The 16,536-nt window shown below is 40.4% G+C and overlaps 1 protein-coding gene across 2 annotated transcripts in view; it reads right to left on the bottom strand.

Annotated features, from left to right (window-relative positions):
* Nucleotides 1-16,536, bottom strand: part of negr1 (neuronal growth regulator 1) — a 139,014-nt gene that overhangs the window by 23,271 nt on the left and 99,207 nt on the right. The window contains exon 7 of one of the 2 annotated variants that reach the window (XM_056379460.1): nucleotides 11,560-11,601. The exons of the other annotated variant lie outside the window; for it this stretch is intronic. Coding sequence (XP_056235435.1) covers nucleotides 11,560-11,601 — 42 coding nt within the window. The remainder of the gene's footprint in view (nucleotides 1-11,559; nucleotides 11,602-16,536) is intronic. 2 annotated transcript variants of the gene reach the window in all.

The following is a 16,536-nucleotide window of genomic DNA, read 5'->3' as shown; positions in this document are numbered from 1 at the left end:
AGGCACTGTGTATGTTAACCATTACAGTCTGGTACAAGCAAGTAATCTGCAACTTTTCTGCTAACCTTGCAATACCACAACACGTGTAGCCATGACACGTGGACACAGCTAGAATAAAACACCTTTAGTTTCTGTTGACTACAACAACACTGAAACTGCAGCTCAGTGGATATGCAGAATCCAACTCATGTTCATTTAAGATACCTTCTCAGCTCCTAGTGCTTATGAGCTGGATACAAAAAAAACTGAAGAGTGATGCAAAGTAGAGCCTCCTAACAACTGAGCAACGCCTGAAGAATGCATTTACCGTATTTCGAAGGGCAATGACAACATGTCCAAAGCCCTCTCTCCATTAGTGGTAAAAGTGTTCTCTCTTTTACCTCAAAATTATACCCATTTAACTCTGCTGAAGAGTGCTCTCACCAGAGATGAGAGAGAGGGAAGGCCTAAAGCACTGCACAGTGTGAACTCACTGCAATCTACAAATTGGCCAAAAAGCCATCTTTTCTGATTTACCGCGGCCTCTACTGTAAGTGTGTGGCTAACTTCAATCATCCTCCTTAATGCACTAACCATTAGAGTCTGTCCTGAAAGAGAATATACCCTGGTGTCTCAATTATAGACCAAGACTGAATCTCTACAGCAGCCTTTCGTGGCCATAAAAGGAAATGACTATCCATTTTCTGCTTCAGCTCTCACACAGCAACTGCAGAGTCCTGTCTGCTGTTTGGGACCAGCAAAACTCATCTTTCCAACTGAATTGTCTTATTAATCACCCTGACTGCTGTGGCGAGAGTGCCAATTAAAGTTGGAAAAAGATTTGAATTGACAAAAAACATTTTCCTCACGCCTTTTACAGTGACTTCACTTTTGTGCTCTTTTCTTCTTGTTTGCAGAACTTTCAATTCAAGAGGAAGGATGCAGGTTCTAAAAAACAGTTGTAAATACAACATCAAAAATGGGGAAGGATGTCACAGACCTGAAAGCGCTACAATGCATAATGAGCTTTGATCTTCTGGGTACAGCGGTAGATGTGTGAGATTTGGTGATCTGCAAATTCTGAAAAGTTAGGCTAGAGGGAAAAAATTTAAGTGACAGCATCGGGGATAAAAGCACCGCCTGCAACAAGAGCTCAAATAAGAGGTGGGAATAAACACATGAAAGAAAGACGTTTTTTTTGGCACAATTTAAAAACTGGAAAGGCTCTGACACATCTCAGTTTTAATACCTTCCACCAATATTCCCCCAAATACTGAGAAATATCCATGAAAGATGAACAGAGAAAAAATGAAGTCTGTGAAATAGTTTTCTTGTTCTTCTGAAGGTAGTTATTACGGTTTCGGTGCGCACTGCTGTGTTTCTTCTGTGTGTGCGTGGGACTGACAGCGCAGCCAGGTTTGCATTTAATGGCCGGTACTCCTGAGGAGATGCGAAGTGGGAGAGATCATCAGAGGCAGAGAGGAGAATGGTACATGTTCCCACATGAACAAGAGAGGCAGCGACAGAGATACTCAGTGAGAGAGATGTGGGGTAAGTACAATAATCTGCTGATAGGGAGGGAAGGAGGGAAGAGGACATTTATATCAGACACAGGTGGAAAGCAGCCCTGAAAATTAGTCTTTACGGAGAGCAGAGAGGAACAGCGGCTAAGGCCCATGAAATATGTACAATAATCTATTGATGTAGTTAAGTTTGGAGGGAGGAGTGGTCCTTTGAGGGAGTCCAAAGTGTGTTCTGAATGCTCTATCAGAGGTTAGAATCAGTAATGTCAGGGTATACAGGACTGCTGCTAAAGCAACTTTCCTAATATCTATTAACCTACTATATACGACACGATTTAAGAGCTCCAGGTTTTCAGTTGCAAAATTTTTTAACATCAACAATACATAATATACATAATATAACCATATCTGCATGTTCCTCTTTCATGTCTTTTGGTTTAATGAGTGAGTTAATTTGCCCTTATTAGCCTTTAGTTGCCCCTAGGGAGCAGTGATGAGACTGCAGTGAACACAGCTCCCTCAGATCTAAAACAGGAAGTGAGCTAGTTAATTGTGGTGATGCTTGTTGGCTAATCAGTTCAGTAGCATCAAATCTGTTTACTGTTTACTGGATACTCAAGGATGTTTGAACTGTGTATACTAATACATTTCGTTTTTATATTTGACACCTTATTCATTAAAACATGGAGCTTGGTCACTATTCCCTGTCTCCTGTGGCGTTAGCCTAGTTGTTAATTTGTGTACACCCTAAATACACAAGGAGGACAGTACACTGCATATACCAAGATCATGGTTATGGTGAGTTTGGTTTGGATATGGTTATGGTTAGGCAACTACAAAACTTAGTTAAGGTTAGTCAGAGATCATGGTTACTGGTAATAAAATGGCAGTACAGTAATTGCTGTCGTCTGTAATGGAACGTGGACTCTGATCATGCTACATGCATTTACCCTCCCCTGACTTCCACACCATTACAATTTACTTAGCTACATATAGGGCACATTACGTACTACACTAAGCACTGCCATTAGATGTGAATGTGAACGTACTAACTGGTATGTCCTTCAATCATTTTGTAATTTGTGTATAACATCCGCACAATCCACATTTATTTCTTTGTTGCAATGCTTAAAAAAAATTTTTTTTTTTTTTTTTAAAAGTCCTTTTTTTTTTAAGCATATCGTGAGCGTTTCATTATTAATCAACCAAAACAAATAAGGGGAAAGAGACATCACTTTGTTTTAGAACATCCTTCCCAGCACAGTAACACAAAATCAATTTCATCAACGGTATCTCCCACATCTAACTAATCAGTTATAGCACTCAAAATGTGTTTTAGGGCACTATAATAAAAAGCCCAGGCAGCCACAGCAAAAGACCCCTAATGACCAATATCACACAAACAAGCGAGTACCAATCAGCCAAATAACAAAAATAACACTTCCCTTGATCAATACTCATTAAAAGGAATTACAGAGAGGAAACACAGGATCATACAGCAGTCATATTGTGTGCTATTAGAGTATCAAAGTAATGGCTTTCATTTCCTGAAAGCATATGCTGTATGGAGTAAGGTAATGCAAGTGTTGTCGGAAGGCATGGAAACTGTTGATCAATTAAATGAACTGTGGAAACACTGGCACACTTTGATATTTCAGAGGATCATGCTGTAAAGCTCAGGAGCGCTATAAAATGAGATAATCAGTGGCCTTACTAAATGCTGGATATACCCTGTATAATGTGCATTATATAATGAGCAGTTTCCTAAATGCAGTCACTGGAGGCTTTGTTTTCCTATTTACGTTTCATTAGATATAATATATCTTTGAGCAAAGGAGGGAATGTGTGTTTAATTTCTTGAACCTTTGAACCTGTTTCCTTTAACAACAGGTTTTCGACTGAGGAAGCTCACAGGAGAAAACCCACCGTCTATTTACGTTGTACAAGGTTCTAGGTGTCATGTATGATAGATGACATGCCATCTGCTTATCAGGACCTTCCAGAGATGATTGGGCGAGTTAGCACTCGGTGAAAATGAAGGTCAGCATATCACCTCAAAACAAACCGTACAGCACAGAAGTCTGGTTGGCGTTGCGGTGGTGAGAGGAGGGTGCAGAGGGGGTTTGCATGGCTCTTGATCTTGCCACCATATAACTGATAAGGCTGGTAGAAAATGCACTGCCAAAAAGGATTATCTGTGGGTAGCTCAGTGTGTCTGACACCAGGCATGCTGGGTAAAGAGAGGCAGGGCTGTTTACTTTTCCTCAAGCAGTTTAACACTGTAGTTTCAACAAGTCCAGTCCTCTAGGAATTACAGTACCAGTCTACGCAGACAAGACCCTAATGCAAGCTTATCAGTAGGAGATATTCCACCCTATTGAATATTTCATGAGTGCAGTGTATTTATACCGCCATTACCTGGGGGTGACTCACAAACCCAAGTAGTCAGTATTAGTGACTAGATTGTAATTGCCACTTGACGCAGTTTAACTACAGTGCTTGTGGCTCATGCTTTTGGCTACAGAAGTTTAAAAGGAACAGGACACATAACCACCGTTAACACTGAGATCTTTTTTAGCTGTTTTTGGGTGAAACGCAGCTTCTATAGGTTTCCTGAGCTGATGAGTTCTACGCAATTCACCTCATGATGAAGTCTTCATCAACAATACCTAAATCTGATCAATGGCAAAAAAACAAAGCAGCATCTTAGTTTGTTTTTAGTAGAGTGCAAGTTCGGGAGCTGGTTGATTTATGGGGTTTTGAGGGTTGCAGGAGGAGAGAGATGACAGAGTCAGCGCTCTGTGTGAAGTGAGAGTCAGGGGATGGAAAAAAAAGCCCCTTTTGAAATCTGGTACCTGGTACTGTTTGACTGACTTGGAGTGTCAGATTTCTCATCTAAGATGAAAATGTCTGAAAAGATAACATATGGGATGAGAACCAAGTTTAGTTTGAAAGGAACTACAGAGCAGATGGAGATGGTGTTACGCAATTAGTGATGTGGACTGATTGACAGTGATTAGTGTGATTGATTGTGTCTGGGGTTAAACGAAGGACAGGCAGATCTATCCAACTCATTCAATGACATCCGCGGAATCCAATATCAATCTCTAAGTAGGTTTCCTCCTGTACAATGTCAGAAATAATCCTGATGGAAATTAAGGACATACTGTGGCAGCAAAAACATATTACTCTGCCTTAAAGCCAAAGATACCTTTAATATTCTTTTAGCTTTCCTTCCACAACTTTTGTGAATATTTCACTTGCACACAAATTCAGCATGGCCCAGTATTCAGGTTATCAATAATAATCAGTATTCCAGTAGTCTATGTGGACATGTGGCATATGTTGGAGCATATGTTTCAGAATATATTGCAAGGATTTAGTATGCACTGCTACAGGGCCCTGGAGCAGGATCACTCTCCCCGTTAATAGTTAGCATTTTCAGTAAAGAAGTGCCATATTTACATACTTAGCTGTATTTAGAGCAATGAGCTCTTAGCTCAACATGTAAAATATTTTGAAGCGAATTAATGGATATAGGAGGCAGTCTCTCCATTTCACCAGTTCTGATGTTGTGACTTTCATCTTGAAATATGGCTAGGAATAGAAGTTTTGTTTGATGTGACACCATATTGACAACAGCCCCACAGACAGAGACGTTGTTTCAAACAAAAAGAAATCTCATGGTCACTTTGCCTTCATTACAAGGCAGGAGCTGATAGCAACCAATATTCAGGCTCAGGAGAAATTGAGAGGTTTGCTCCTCATTTACAATGGACTTCCTCAGCTGAACAGGGTGAACATCTAAAATCTTTAATTTAAAATGTTCCTTCAAACTGTTGCTCTTTTATCTGTATTAATTCCCACTGAGGCCAACATGGAATAAAAACATGATAAAAAGTGCAGAAGTTTTCAAACTTTAATGAACACAGCTAAAGATGCATTATGTATTAGGGCTAAAGTTAGAAAATGTTGCAACAGTATTTTGAAAAACAGTCAGCTGCGGATTTAATCACCAAAGTAATGTATTACATGGTTTCAAAGACAGACTAAATGTGCTTATGAGCCTTTTCCAGTAATAGTTAGTCTAATATTTACAAAGTGATGGCCAAGAGAGAATATTAATTTAGAACTTAAGAGAAAAATGCCAAGTTGTTTATTTGTTGAGAAGACCTTGCACAGTGTAATGTCAGCAAAATGTGCCTGAGGGTCCAACTTGTACCAACATCAGATAACAAAACAAAGAATTGGGAGAGGAAAAGCATAACCTAACCTTGTTTAAAGTCATCTTCCAAAGAAGACATTACCCCAATTTCAGACACAAATTAGCCAGCTATCCTTTGATTAAAGAAGCTTTACATGCTCACTAAAATAATTTGATTAACACTGCTCCCTGAGCCTTAGGGAGCTGAGTGAGTGGCTTTTGAATTTTGGAGGACTTAGAAAGAATACTTAATAAGGTAGATTATCTCTTTGATGTTGTGCTCTGGACCTTGTATAAAGAAAGATATATGACCTACCTTTGCTCTAAATCAATCAGAAAATGGGCTTCATTAAGCTGGTGAGACTTTCAATTTCAAAGGCTCTACATAAAGAAACTGATTTCACTGTTTGTTCACATAAAATGCATACAAAACAAAATGTGGAGCACTGCTCTGGATTAAAAGTTGATCATTCTTAAAGGTTGCTCCATCATGGATCCGCTCATCACACAGCACATCCGTGTTTTATGGCCTACTCCACAGTATCACCAAGACACGTAAACCTTCATGGACTCATTAATCTGTGTTTCCTATCTCCTACTGCTTCATACTGGGTCGGGGGGAGGGTCAAATAAATGCTTCGCATGCCAGGCTTCCAAGATACATGACAGCATTACAGTTACCTCCTCCGTAATTAGGTCTGATTATACCAGATATTGGAAAAAAAATCATCACGCGGTATGAAAAATGAGGCCAAAGAACAGGATTAGTAGAGTGAGAGTGAAATAGTATGTGGCTCATCTTCACTTAGCTACACTCAGGCTGTCTGAATTTTGTTTATTTGTGAGAGAACATGGCACATGGGAATCAGACAGAGTCGCACACATTATGTATAATGCATGTAATATTCCTTGAACCAGTAGCACTGTACACTGTGCCTCGCAAAGACATGAAATCTGGCTTAGTACAGTGTTAAGAACATTGTTTTTCTACTGTCAAGTGATTTGCGGAAATAAACGGAAGTGAAAGCCTGTGGCAGCATATGCTATTATCACAGATCTACATTTCACTGGGATGACAGGGTGGCACCAAACCAGATGCTTCGGAGTATTGGAGCAGTGCTTTATGTTTAGGTAAATACGTACAAATCCATACGCTTAAGATAAAACAAGCTTAAGACCTTTATTGTCAACAAAATGTGGAATATTACCATTTTCTACATAGGCAGTGTAAACTTTAATGAGCGGTGGATGGCAGCGACAGATGGTTTCTATATGTGTCTCTGGTTCCCTGACAAGTGTGAACATATCTTTATATTTTGTTCAAGAAACTATAAAAATATGAGGATTTCAAGTGTCAGAGGTCAAAGTTACAGTTGTTGTACGTATAGAAAAAACTACACAAGGTAAAATGTTCACAACAGTGCACTTTCATCAGATACCTGAGCAGTCACATATTGACTAAAACACTAACATACCATAAAAAATGTAAAAACATATTAAAATATAATGTGTTGTTGAGTTTGTTGTTGAAGTGATTTTAGAGGTACTGCTAGATGGATTTTTTTAAACTAGGCTAGCCCTTCCCCCTTGCTTCCAGTCTTTATGCTAAGTTAAACTCACTGTCTACTGACTATAGCTTCACAGTTACTGTACACACATGACGGTGGTATCAGTCTTCTCATCAAACTCTCGGCAAGACAGCACATAACCATACTTCTCAAAATTATTATTCTCAAAACTAACAATAATAACAAATATAACTGCAAGCAGCAATGTGCGGGCCAAGCAGCCCAGCAGGCCAGAGTTGTCATGGAAAAATGATGTTATTGTAAGCACGCACAGCAAGCTTCATGTCAGTTGATTAAAGACTGGCTGAGACGGTATTACCAGAAACAAGACTGTCTTTTTAGGGCAAACATGTCAATGGTTATTAGCCAAAACCTATTTTTACTTACTGCGGTGACCCCTAGAGGCCAGGTGACAGTGATGATTTTGGGCTTCCTTTAATGTGATGGTCTGGATACATACAAGCTGTTGCTGTATGCTAATTTCTTGTTTAGTGGCTTCGATGACGTTTTGATTTTGAACTTTGAGGAGTAGCAACACAGTTTTTGATAAACTCCAAAATGTCTCCTGCATCAATTAGGTTGACCTGACAAGTTGCCATTTCTCAACCTTGGGCCCTTCTATGATATTACCAAACACAATAATTTGGATTTTAAGGCAAACACATCAACAGTTATATGGCAAAATGCAATTTCTATTATTCCAGCGCCCCCCTAAAGGTCCAAGGACACCAGATTTCTTGAGCTACCGCCTAACGAGGCCCTGAGTCCATGTATGAAGTTTATCTTTCATACATTACAGTGTAGGTGAGCTATGGCCTCACCTCCTGTTAGGCAGCTTTGCGATTTGTAATTAGCTGTGATAAAACAAATTTTAGTGAAGATTGGCCAAAGTTTATCTGTGGAGTAGCGAAAAAAACACTTAAAATCCAATATGGCGGATGATCCAATATGGTAACTCCTTTTTGAAAGTCAGGCATACGGTTCAAAAGTTACACGTGTGAATGCACCTCAAACTTTGACCTGTTGGTGGCACCAGAGCGCTTGAGGCACAGACATGAAACTTGGTGACAAGCATCACAGGAATGTCCTCAATCAGTGTGTCAAATTTCAAAACTTTTTACCATACGGTTCTGGGGGATGTCATAAACTCCCATTGCAGGGGAAGAAAAAGAACAGAAGAAGAAAAGATACACAATGGGTGGCACAGCCCTAAATAATGACAATAATAATAATAAAAATGAAAATGTAGTTCATGGAAAAGGTTCATGTGCCATTGTCCAACAGAGAAAGTCCATTTTCAGTAGTCAGTAGTCAGAGTCTAGATATTGGGCCAGTAAGAGAGATAAGAACATTGAGCCGGACTGTTCGGGCTGAGTGCGAGTGGGTTGGGGGTTGGGAGGTGTGGGAGGGTGTCACACTTTCTGTTGTGGCGTCTGATAGCAGTGGGCAAAAGTGAGCGTTTGAAGAGCTCCGGCTTGCTCTGTGGTGGGATGAGCTGGATGCAGAATGTGCGGTCCATCTGCCACAGTTCGTCATAGAGTGAGTGGGAGGGGTTATCCAGGATGGCGTTCATCATGTCCATCATCCTCCTCTCTGCCACTACCCCCAGACTGTGCAGTTCCAGCCCCACCACAGAGCTGGCCTTACTTACAAGCTAAATGAGTCAGCTGGCATCATCAGTGTTGATGCCGCCTCCCTAACACACTACAGCCAAGAACGGCGCCCAGGCCACTGCAGCAGCCTGTTGCACACACTGAAGGAGCTCAGTTTCTTCAGGAGAACTTTCAGCCATGGCTTTTCCTGAAAAGGGTTTTGCTGTGTGACCTCTTTCCGGATGATAACCGGAGCAGGGGACCTCCTGCTTGTACGTGTGTGAACCATCATGTCTTTCCTTTTGTTGATAAGAGCTTCAAGTGGTTGTTGTTGACCACTTAAGATAAACGACTTATTCCCATGTTGTACGTTTTGCAGAGTACTCAGGGATAAGTCAGTGCATTTTGAAAGCATTTTCCAATTTCCAAATTTCTAGCACCATTCCAATTCAAAAACATAATTCACACTTTGGTTATCCAAAAGATTCACACTGTATTTGTCAATAAAATTAGTTGTGGTTTATTTTCACTATTTTCTACGCTCTGCTTTGTATGCATACACTTGCTGTTTCTACTGTTTTACAGGTTTTTTTTTTTTTTAATTTTATTGATTTATCTGTTTTTGGACTGATTTCTTACCTTTTAAGCAACCACTGGTTTCCATTTATTTCAGGATACTAATTACTGCTCTTCCAACTTGCTCAAAATACTGCACGTTTATTATTTAAGTGTTACAGTTGGGACCCTTGTGAAAACTGTCCTTGTGGCACAAGGGTGTCCACCGTTTGTCTTTGAAAGATCAGAGTATATGAGCTCTGAGTCCAAACAATCCAATATCTAGTGTGCAAATAGGATCCAATTAAACTGCACATTAACATCTGCACTGATTTTTCTTAGAGTAGTACCGGCATAGCCAGATTAGAAATAAAATCAGAATGACTGATGTTGCCTATTCACACTGTTTTCTCTCTGTAATTTGAATTTTTTTTGTCATTTGCCCTGAATCAATGGACTGAAACATGCACTGCTGCAAGTGCTGTGGGTGAGCAATTTTTCTACTTCAGATTTCCTGATTTGCTTACCTTACAGACCAGATTTCCATTCCTTATTTTAGGAGGACATCTTCCCAAACTAATTCACAGGGGAAATAAAAGCAGATGATAACCTGTTAAAATTAATTATTAAATGCGATTAAACAACGGTTGGGACAAAGAGCCATTTGCAGGGATCTAAAATAATTCCCTTTGCCAAACCACTTAGTGAGGTCGCCATCAAAAAATTAACTTCAAATACAACTTGGAACAAAACAAGAACAGTGGGTCGGTGAGTGAGTTTATCTCTACGATTGAAACCACTGGTGTTCCTTTGGACCATGAAATTGTCATTTGTTCTGCAAGTGTTACATCAAATGAGAGTTCAGGGCCATGCCAGGACTGTTCGTTGCTGCTGAGCTTATTTTAACTTGTTATCTGACAGAATCTCCACAGATAATTATATTTGGCTCCGATAGACAGGTAGAGAACGCAGGCGAGCACGTGCTAATCCGGGGCTGTGCCTCCAAAAAACCCCAGGAGCAAAACGATGGCGTCTCGCCAGAGAGCTGGATGAAAAGTCAGAAAAACTCTTAGCAGTTTCCTCATGCAATATGAATCCTCACATGTGATTAGATTTGCACCATAAGTCCAGGTGTTTGAATATTTCAACATGTTTTCATTTCAATGTCTATTGTGACCATTCCTGCCAGTGAAAGCTTTTTAGTGTGAGTGCATGTCTGCATGTTACTGTGCGTGTGAACAGTATTAAGCAAAAATAATGTAACCAGCATGAGAGATTACATTCTGCGACTTGCTTAAAACCATTAGAGAGGGAGAAAAGACGACCAGGCAGAGGGGATTACTCTGGGCTGGAATGTGGAAGCGGGAGAATACAGCGAGGGGGGAAACAAGGGCGACATTGACAGTGTAGCACCGACAACAGCACTAGCAGGAGATCAGGTTAAAGAGGGTGGCAGAGCGCCAACTGATTGTTCTAGAAAGAGGAAAGAACAGAGACAGAAAGGAGGGAGAGGGATATAGGAAGATTAAGACACAGAAAGAGAGAGGGAGGCAGAAAGGGAGTGATAAAAGTACAAAGGCTGCGGAGATTCCATCTTGCAAACAACAAACCAAGGGCCTTTGACACCAACAGCGTCCTGCCTTTGATGTATACTGCATTTAGCTAGCACTGTGGAGCAGGAGAGTGGTGGTGTTGGTGGTGAGAAAGCCAGAAAGAGAAGAAGAAGAAGAAGCCATCAGCATTATGAAAAGCACCAGACCCAGAGGCATAGAGGCATATGGAACAGCCACTTTGATGACTACTACTGTTTGCTCCACGTGGGGGTGGTGGTGGCAGAAGTGGGGTTTAATGAAAGGAAAGGGGGCAGGGTGTTGCGATGACGCAGGGTGCAGGAGGTATATGTAGCCAGGCTGTAGAAGCCAGCCCAAAATTAACAAAAAATAAATAAATAAAATAAATTCAAAAGAAGGAAATGCAAACAAAAGAAATAAAGGACATACAATGAAGCTGTACACCCAGAAGTCATTCCAGCCAGCCAATTGAAATAAATCAAGATGGAGGAGAGGATTTCGGCTCAGGTTAGTATGAGGCAGCGGACCTCTTTGCTGATTTGGTGTACAGCATGGTGACATACTGACCTGGGCTTGAGACAGCACTAGTGGTGGTGGGTTCAATAATTGCTAAAGGGAAGGAGAGGGGGGGAAGAGGGAGGGGGAGGGAAAGAGGACATTCATGTATTATTAACAGAATGGAGACGTAAAATAAAAAATAAAAATGCATGCAAGGACAAAAGGACAGGGAATGGAGACAAATCCTCTCCATGCATTAAGGACCGGTGTCTCAGTGGCAAGATGCAACCTCCACATGCTCATAAACAACACGTTTCATCCCCCCAGTCGCCTCGGATTTGCATGGGTTACAGCGAAGACAAAAACTGAGGGGAACCTGGGAACTGAGGCTGCTCCAAAGCCCCGAAGGTGTTTTGTGACCGGGCAAAAAAACTTTCATCATACTTCTGGTATGCTAAACAACTGGCTGTGTCTCACTTTGATAGTGCAAGATCACACCATGCTCAGTTAGCACCCATAATTTCATCTGCACCTGCCGGGTAGTTCTTAAATCACATCAGTTTAACTTTATTTTCCCTTTCCAGAGGCTATAGCGCAGTTTGCCATATTATGTCCTTCTTTTAGGTTGCATGAACTGACTAAAAAAAAAAAAAAAAAAGAAACTTTTAGTCTGGCTTTGATCCCTCTGAGGAGCGAACTCAAGAGTCCCAATCTGATTACCTTATGAACTCATTTCAGGCTGAGCCACTGGTGGCATTTGGGAGATGGAATAATGTGGCGTCCATGAATGTTCAGTCTAGTGTGTCAGACTACTAGAACTAAGTGTATCGACCGAAGCACGGCAGCATGAAGTGTATGTGTAAAATGTCACACAGAGTAGATTTTATGCTTAGTCACATTTGTGGTAAAGATGTTCCTGTAGATTTTGGTGCGGAAGGAATCAAAATTCCATCTATAATAGCTACTAAACTGATGCAAGGGTCAAACAGGTCCAGGTAATAAAAGTGACGCATGATAGTGTAGCCCAAGAAAAAAAAAAAAAAAAAAAACATAACACATTTGGGTGTTGATAAGGTTACTGACACCAATGACCTAATAATTAGCTAATTTCTTTGATTTCTGGCTTCCAAAACTTGAGAGTTAAATCCAGACTCTGCTGTGAGGAATACATTATCTAATGCTACTTTGGTTTGAAGATATCACTGTAATGTAAACATTGCTGCCCATTTGATCTGAAGTTGAAGTGAAACAAATAAATAAATAACATGGCTTTCTGTTTGGTAAACAAGCATTGAGATAAGCTGTGACCAGGTTTGTGCGGTGACTCACTTGGGAGCAGAATCGGGGATGTGTGGCAAAGCAAAGCTTTACCATGAGCGCCATCAAGTCAAAGCGACGCAGTGGTCGGGCTCATAGGGTTGTTTTCAGCTTTGCGTTTTTGACACAAACAGTGAGACTTGTACTTGCAGCGAAAAAACAACTATTTATACTCCCCACAAAGGTATAAACCAACTTCCTCCAGAAGGCTTCATGGCAGAGGAGGAGCTTATCTGTCACAAGGGAAACCATGGCAGCCATGATTACACCTCACACGCATTTCACACACAAAAAGAATTCTACTTTAGGTTGTTGCAGTGAGCTGCTGTATTTAGGGCATGCAACAGTGCAGAAGCCTACTTAGACTCTCCATTTTAATCCATTTACATGGGAACTTTCAATTGCTCACCTCGTCCACACCATGCTCTCAATCTGTAATCTGTGTCGCTTTTCTCAAGTGTGAACTGTGTAATGGCCGTCTTGCTGTTATAAAGGCCACTGTGATACCAACAACAATAAAACATTTGCTTCTGACTGATTCCATCATTCTATTTGAAGGGGAAATTGTGTAGGAATCAGTATTCATACGTGGAATGATACGCCTTTTCCATCGGTATATTGGTGGAGAAATGGTCGAATTAATCTTTTCTTCCACAAATGTTTCCACTTCAAGTACTCCTGGGGGAGCCGATATGTGAAGGCAGTTTCTTTTTAGTTCTTTCTTCAAACAGGCAGGCGGGTGCTATCTGATTAATACTTGAGCATGAATTCACCAGTGAATCATTTCATGAGCTCTCAGACACTCCTCCATTACTGTGGAACATATCTTTTGACATGCAATCTTTCCCTCACAGCTCCAGACTGACTTGGACTCTTTCTCTCATTCAGCACAGCAACGCATCATTTCACGTACTGTAAACGCCAGTCGACCTCTTGCGCAGCTTGCTCACTTGCAAGATAAAACACATTAGTTTTCGCAGCTATTTCATTTCATGGATTGCTATTCTCTTTGTTTCCTGTAGACGGGATATTGTAAGAGATTTATGTGACATGATTTGTGGGAATCACTGTTCATGTTGGCCCTGTTCAGAGTTTAGCTCATCCAAGGTAATCCAATGTTAATACTTAAGTTACACACACACACCTACATTTCACCGAACAGACAAGACAGGAAGTTGATAAAAGCAAAGATCCACACAGATATCTATATGATCTCAATTTGTTGAGTTTGTTCAGCAGTGCGTGAATTACTTCCTCAGTCAATAATACTAATCAACAATCAGCTCAGACAGATAAAATATGGCAATTTTGTGCGACATTGCAGTAAGCACCCCTTAAAGGAGTGGGTAGGAAAAGAAAGAAAGAAAATTTGCAGTCTGTGCGTCCAGTTCATCTTCACTGCTCCATTTGAGGGCATTATCAAGTTATTGTCATGCAGGGACACATTCTTTGTGTGAATTGTTGGGCTATTCTTAAATATTTTCCTCACTTATCCCTCCACGATGATGGAATAGTTGGTGTTAACAACTGTGTTAATTTGTGAGTCAGCTAATTAGTTATTTATCCTGTGTCATTTTTAATGTTGCCCAGAGCGTGTATCATCCTGTGAGCATCCACAGGGCTCAGTCATCCAGGGATGAATGTCCTTAGCAGTGCATCTGGTCTCCTACAGGACTCAGTGATGGTGGGTGGGGTGTGGGTGGGTATAAAGTCCATTGCCCGCTGGGCTGCAGGATGAAGACTCTGCTACAGCACCAAACATTTCCTCATCGCAGTGTGGCTGGAAAATGTTAATGGATTTTCTGATTGCTTAAATATGGAAATGCAGGCATTCAAAGGATAGGTAAATGGCGCAACACTGTAAAGGGTGTTTTTGGGAAAAATAAAGGACAGTGCAACCTTGCCATGTTTAATTTATTCAGCACATTTTGATATGTGTTAAATTATTTTTAAGATTAAAACAAAATCAACCAGAAAACAGCTGAATATCAAATATAGATGCAACTTGTTTTATGACCGATGCAGACAAAGAAATAGAAGGGCGAATAGTTGAACACCAAAATGAACACAATTTGCTTCCCCACATGGCTTCAACATTATTTCCCTACATTTTAAGCTGTTATCACACACCCACATTTCGGGTTGCACCTTTAGCTCCAATTTTCCTGCATCTCTGCTCCATGACTCAGGTACAATCACACGGTGTGGGAACAAACAACATCATCAACAACAATGGCAGATGAGGAGACATGTCGAAATGACACCTACACATGCGGTGATTGATAAGCGTGACAAACGAACACGACGTTCATTAACCAACTAGCCAGCAGTGTCTCTCCTGCCTGAGGGAGGCTGAGCAGCGATGGAGAGAGAGAGTGAGTAACTCTTTTTCTCCCCCATCAGTCTCTTCCGATTACTGCTCAGAGGGGGGAGGAGGGGAGAAGAGAAAGGAGGAAATGAAGGCAGAGGTATAGGTGGAGAAAATCTCCTCCAGGGCTAAGCCGAGGTGGGCTGGGGGATAAGAGCTTGACCAATTAAGCTGGAGGACTCCTCAGAAAATTGGAGTGAACAGCCTCAGTCTTTTCATCGCAGTTCACTTCCATCTAGCACATGAAATTGGAAGTTGAAATAGGGATTGCCAGTTTGGTGATTGTTATACCTCAGCTAAAATCATAAAGTGTGTGTGTGTGTGTGTGTGTGTGTGTGTGTGTGTGTGTGTGTGTGTGTGTGTGTATGTGTGTGTGTGGTGTGTAGTGTATATGTGTATGTGCAAAGAGAATTTGTGAGAAATGCAGCCTGCAGTGAATGTTTAGGTACATTTACAAATAATTCATAATTTCTTTTAATTCTTTGTTTTTTTCTTGAATCTTTCATTAAAGAATAACTGGTTTATATAAAATGCTGATTCTCTTTGGCCTGATTACATGAGTCTATACATGACCCCAGTTTGTGCCTTATGAATTACCATTACGTTCAAGTCACAAAATATAAATACCCAGTAATCTTTAAAAAACCCAAAAAGTTAAAGAACCAGGAGGAAATGACATGTGCCCTTGCTCTTTAAAATGTTACTGCAATAAAAAATATTGTTCTGAGTTTGGAAACATCAATATATATCAATAAAACTGACAATATTTATTTTTATTATCACTTATGAAACTTACAATTTTAGCAAGGTGATATACCACTTCCAGACACCATCCTTGTTTGGATTAGGTGAAATATGTGCAACTTGAAAAAACTCTTTAATCTTTTAAATTCTGCAGTGGATGGAGTATTTTTTTTTTTATCCAGATGGTTTGAAATTCAAATATGAGGATTCTGAAAATCCCTTCTGAACTGTTGTCAAATGACCTTGAAATGTAAAACTCATTTAGTAACACTAGTGGCACAAACTGGGCTCAGCTCAGCAGTAACACCTTTGATGGGTAAAATAACTTAAGGTGATGACAAACAACGCAGAATGTAACACACACATTTGTGACGTGTGTTTCTATGTTTGTTCAACAATAATGGCAAGACTATATTCATTAATGAATCGATTATCAAACATTTTCACTCACACATGTTGTCACAGTGTGTTGGATCTAAGTATTTAACTTGGTGGGTTTTTCGTCTTCTGTGTTTTTTCATTTGAACTTTCATTCCCTCCTCAGACCTGCTAGGTCTTCCTAGTTTTCAGAGATGTCTCATCTGTTTTCATAAGTAAATTCAACTGAAATGCTCATA

This window comes from Seriola aureovittata, chromosome 6, assembly GCF_021018895.1.
Source record: "Seriola aureovittata isolate HTS-2021-v1 ecotype China chromosome 6, ASM2101889v1, whole genome shotgun sequence".
Lineage (NCBI taxonomy): Eukaryota > Metazoa > Chordata > Actinopteri > Carangiformes > Carangidae > Seriola > Seriola aureovittata.
The sequence above is the reverse complement of the archived record's forward strand: the minus strand, read 5'-3'. Positions and strand labels throughout refer to the sequence as shown.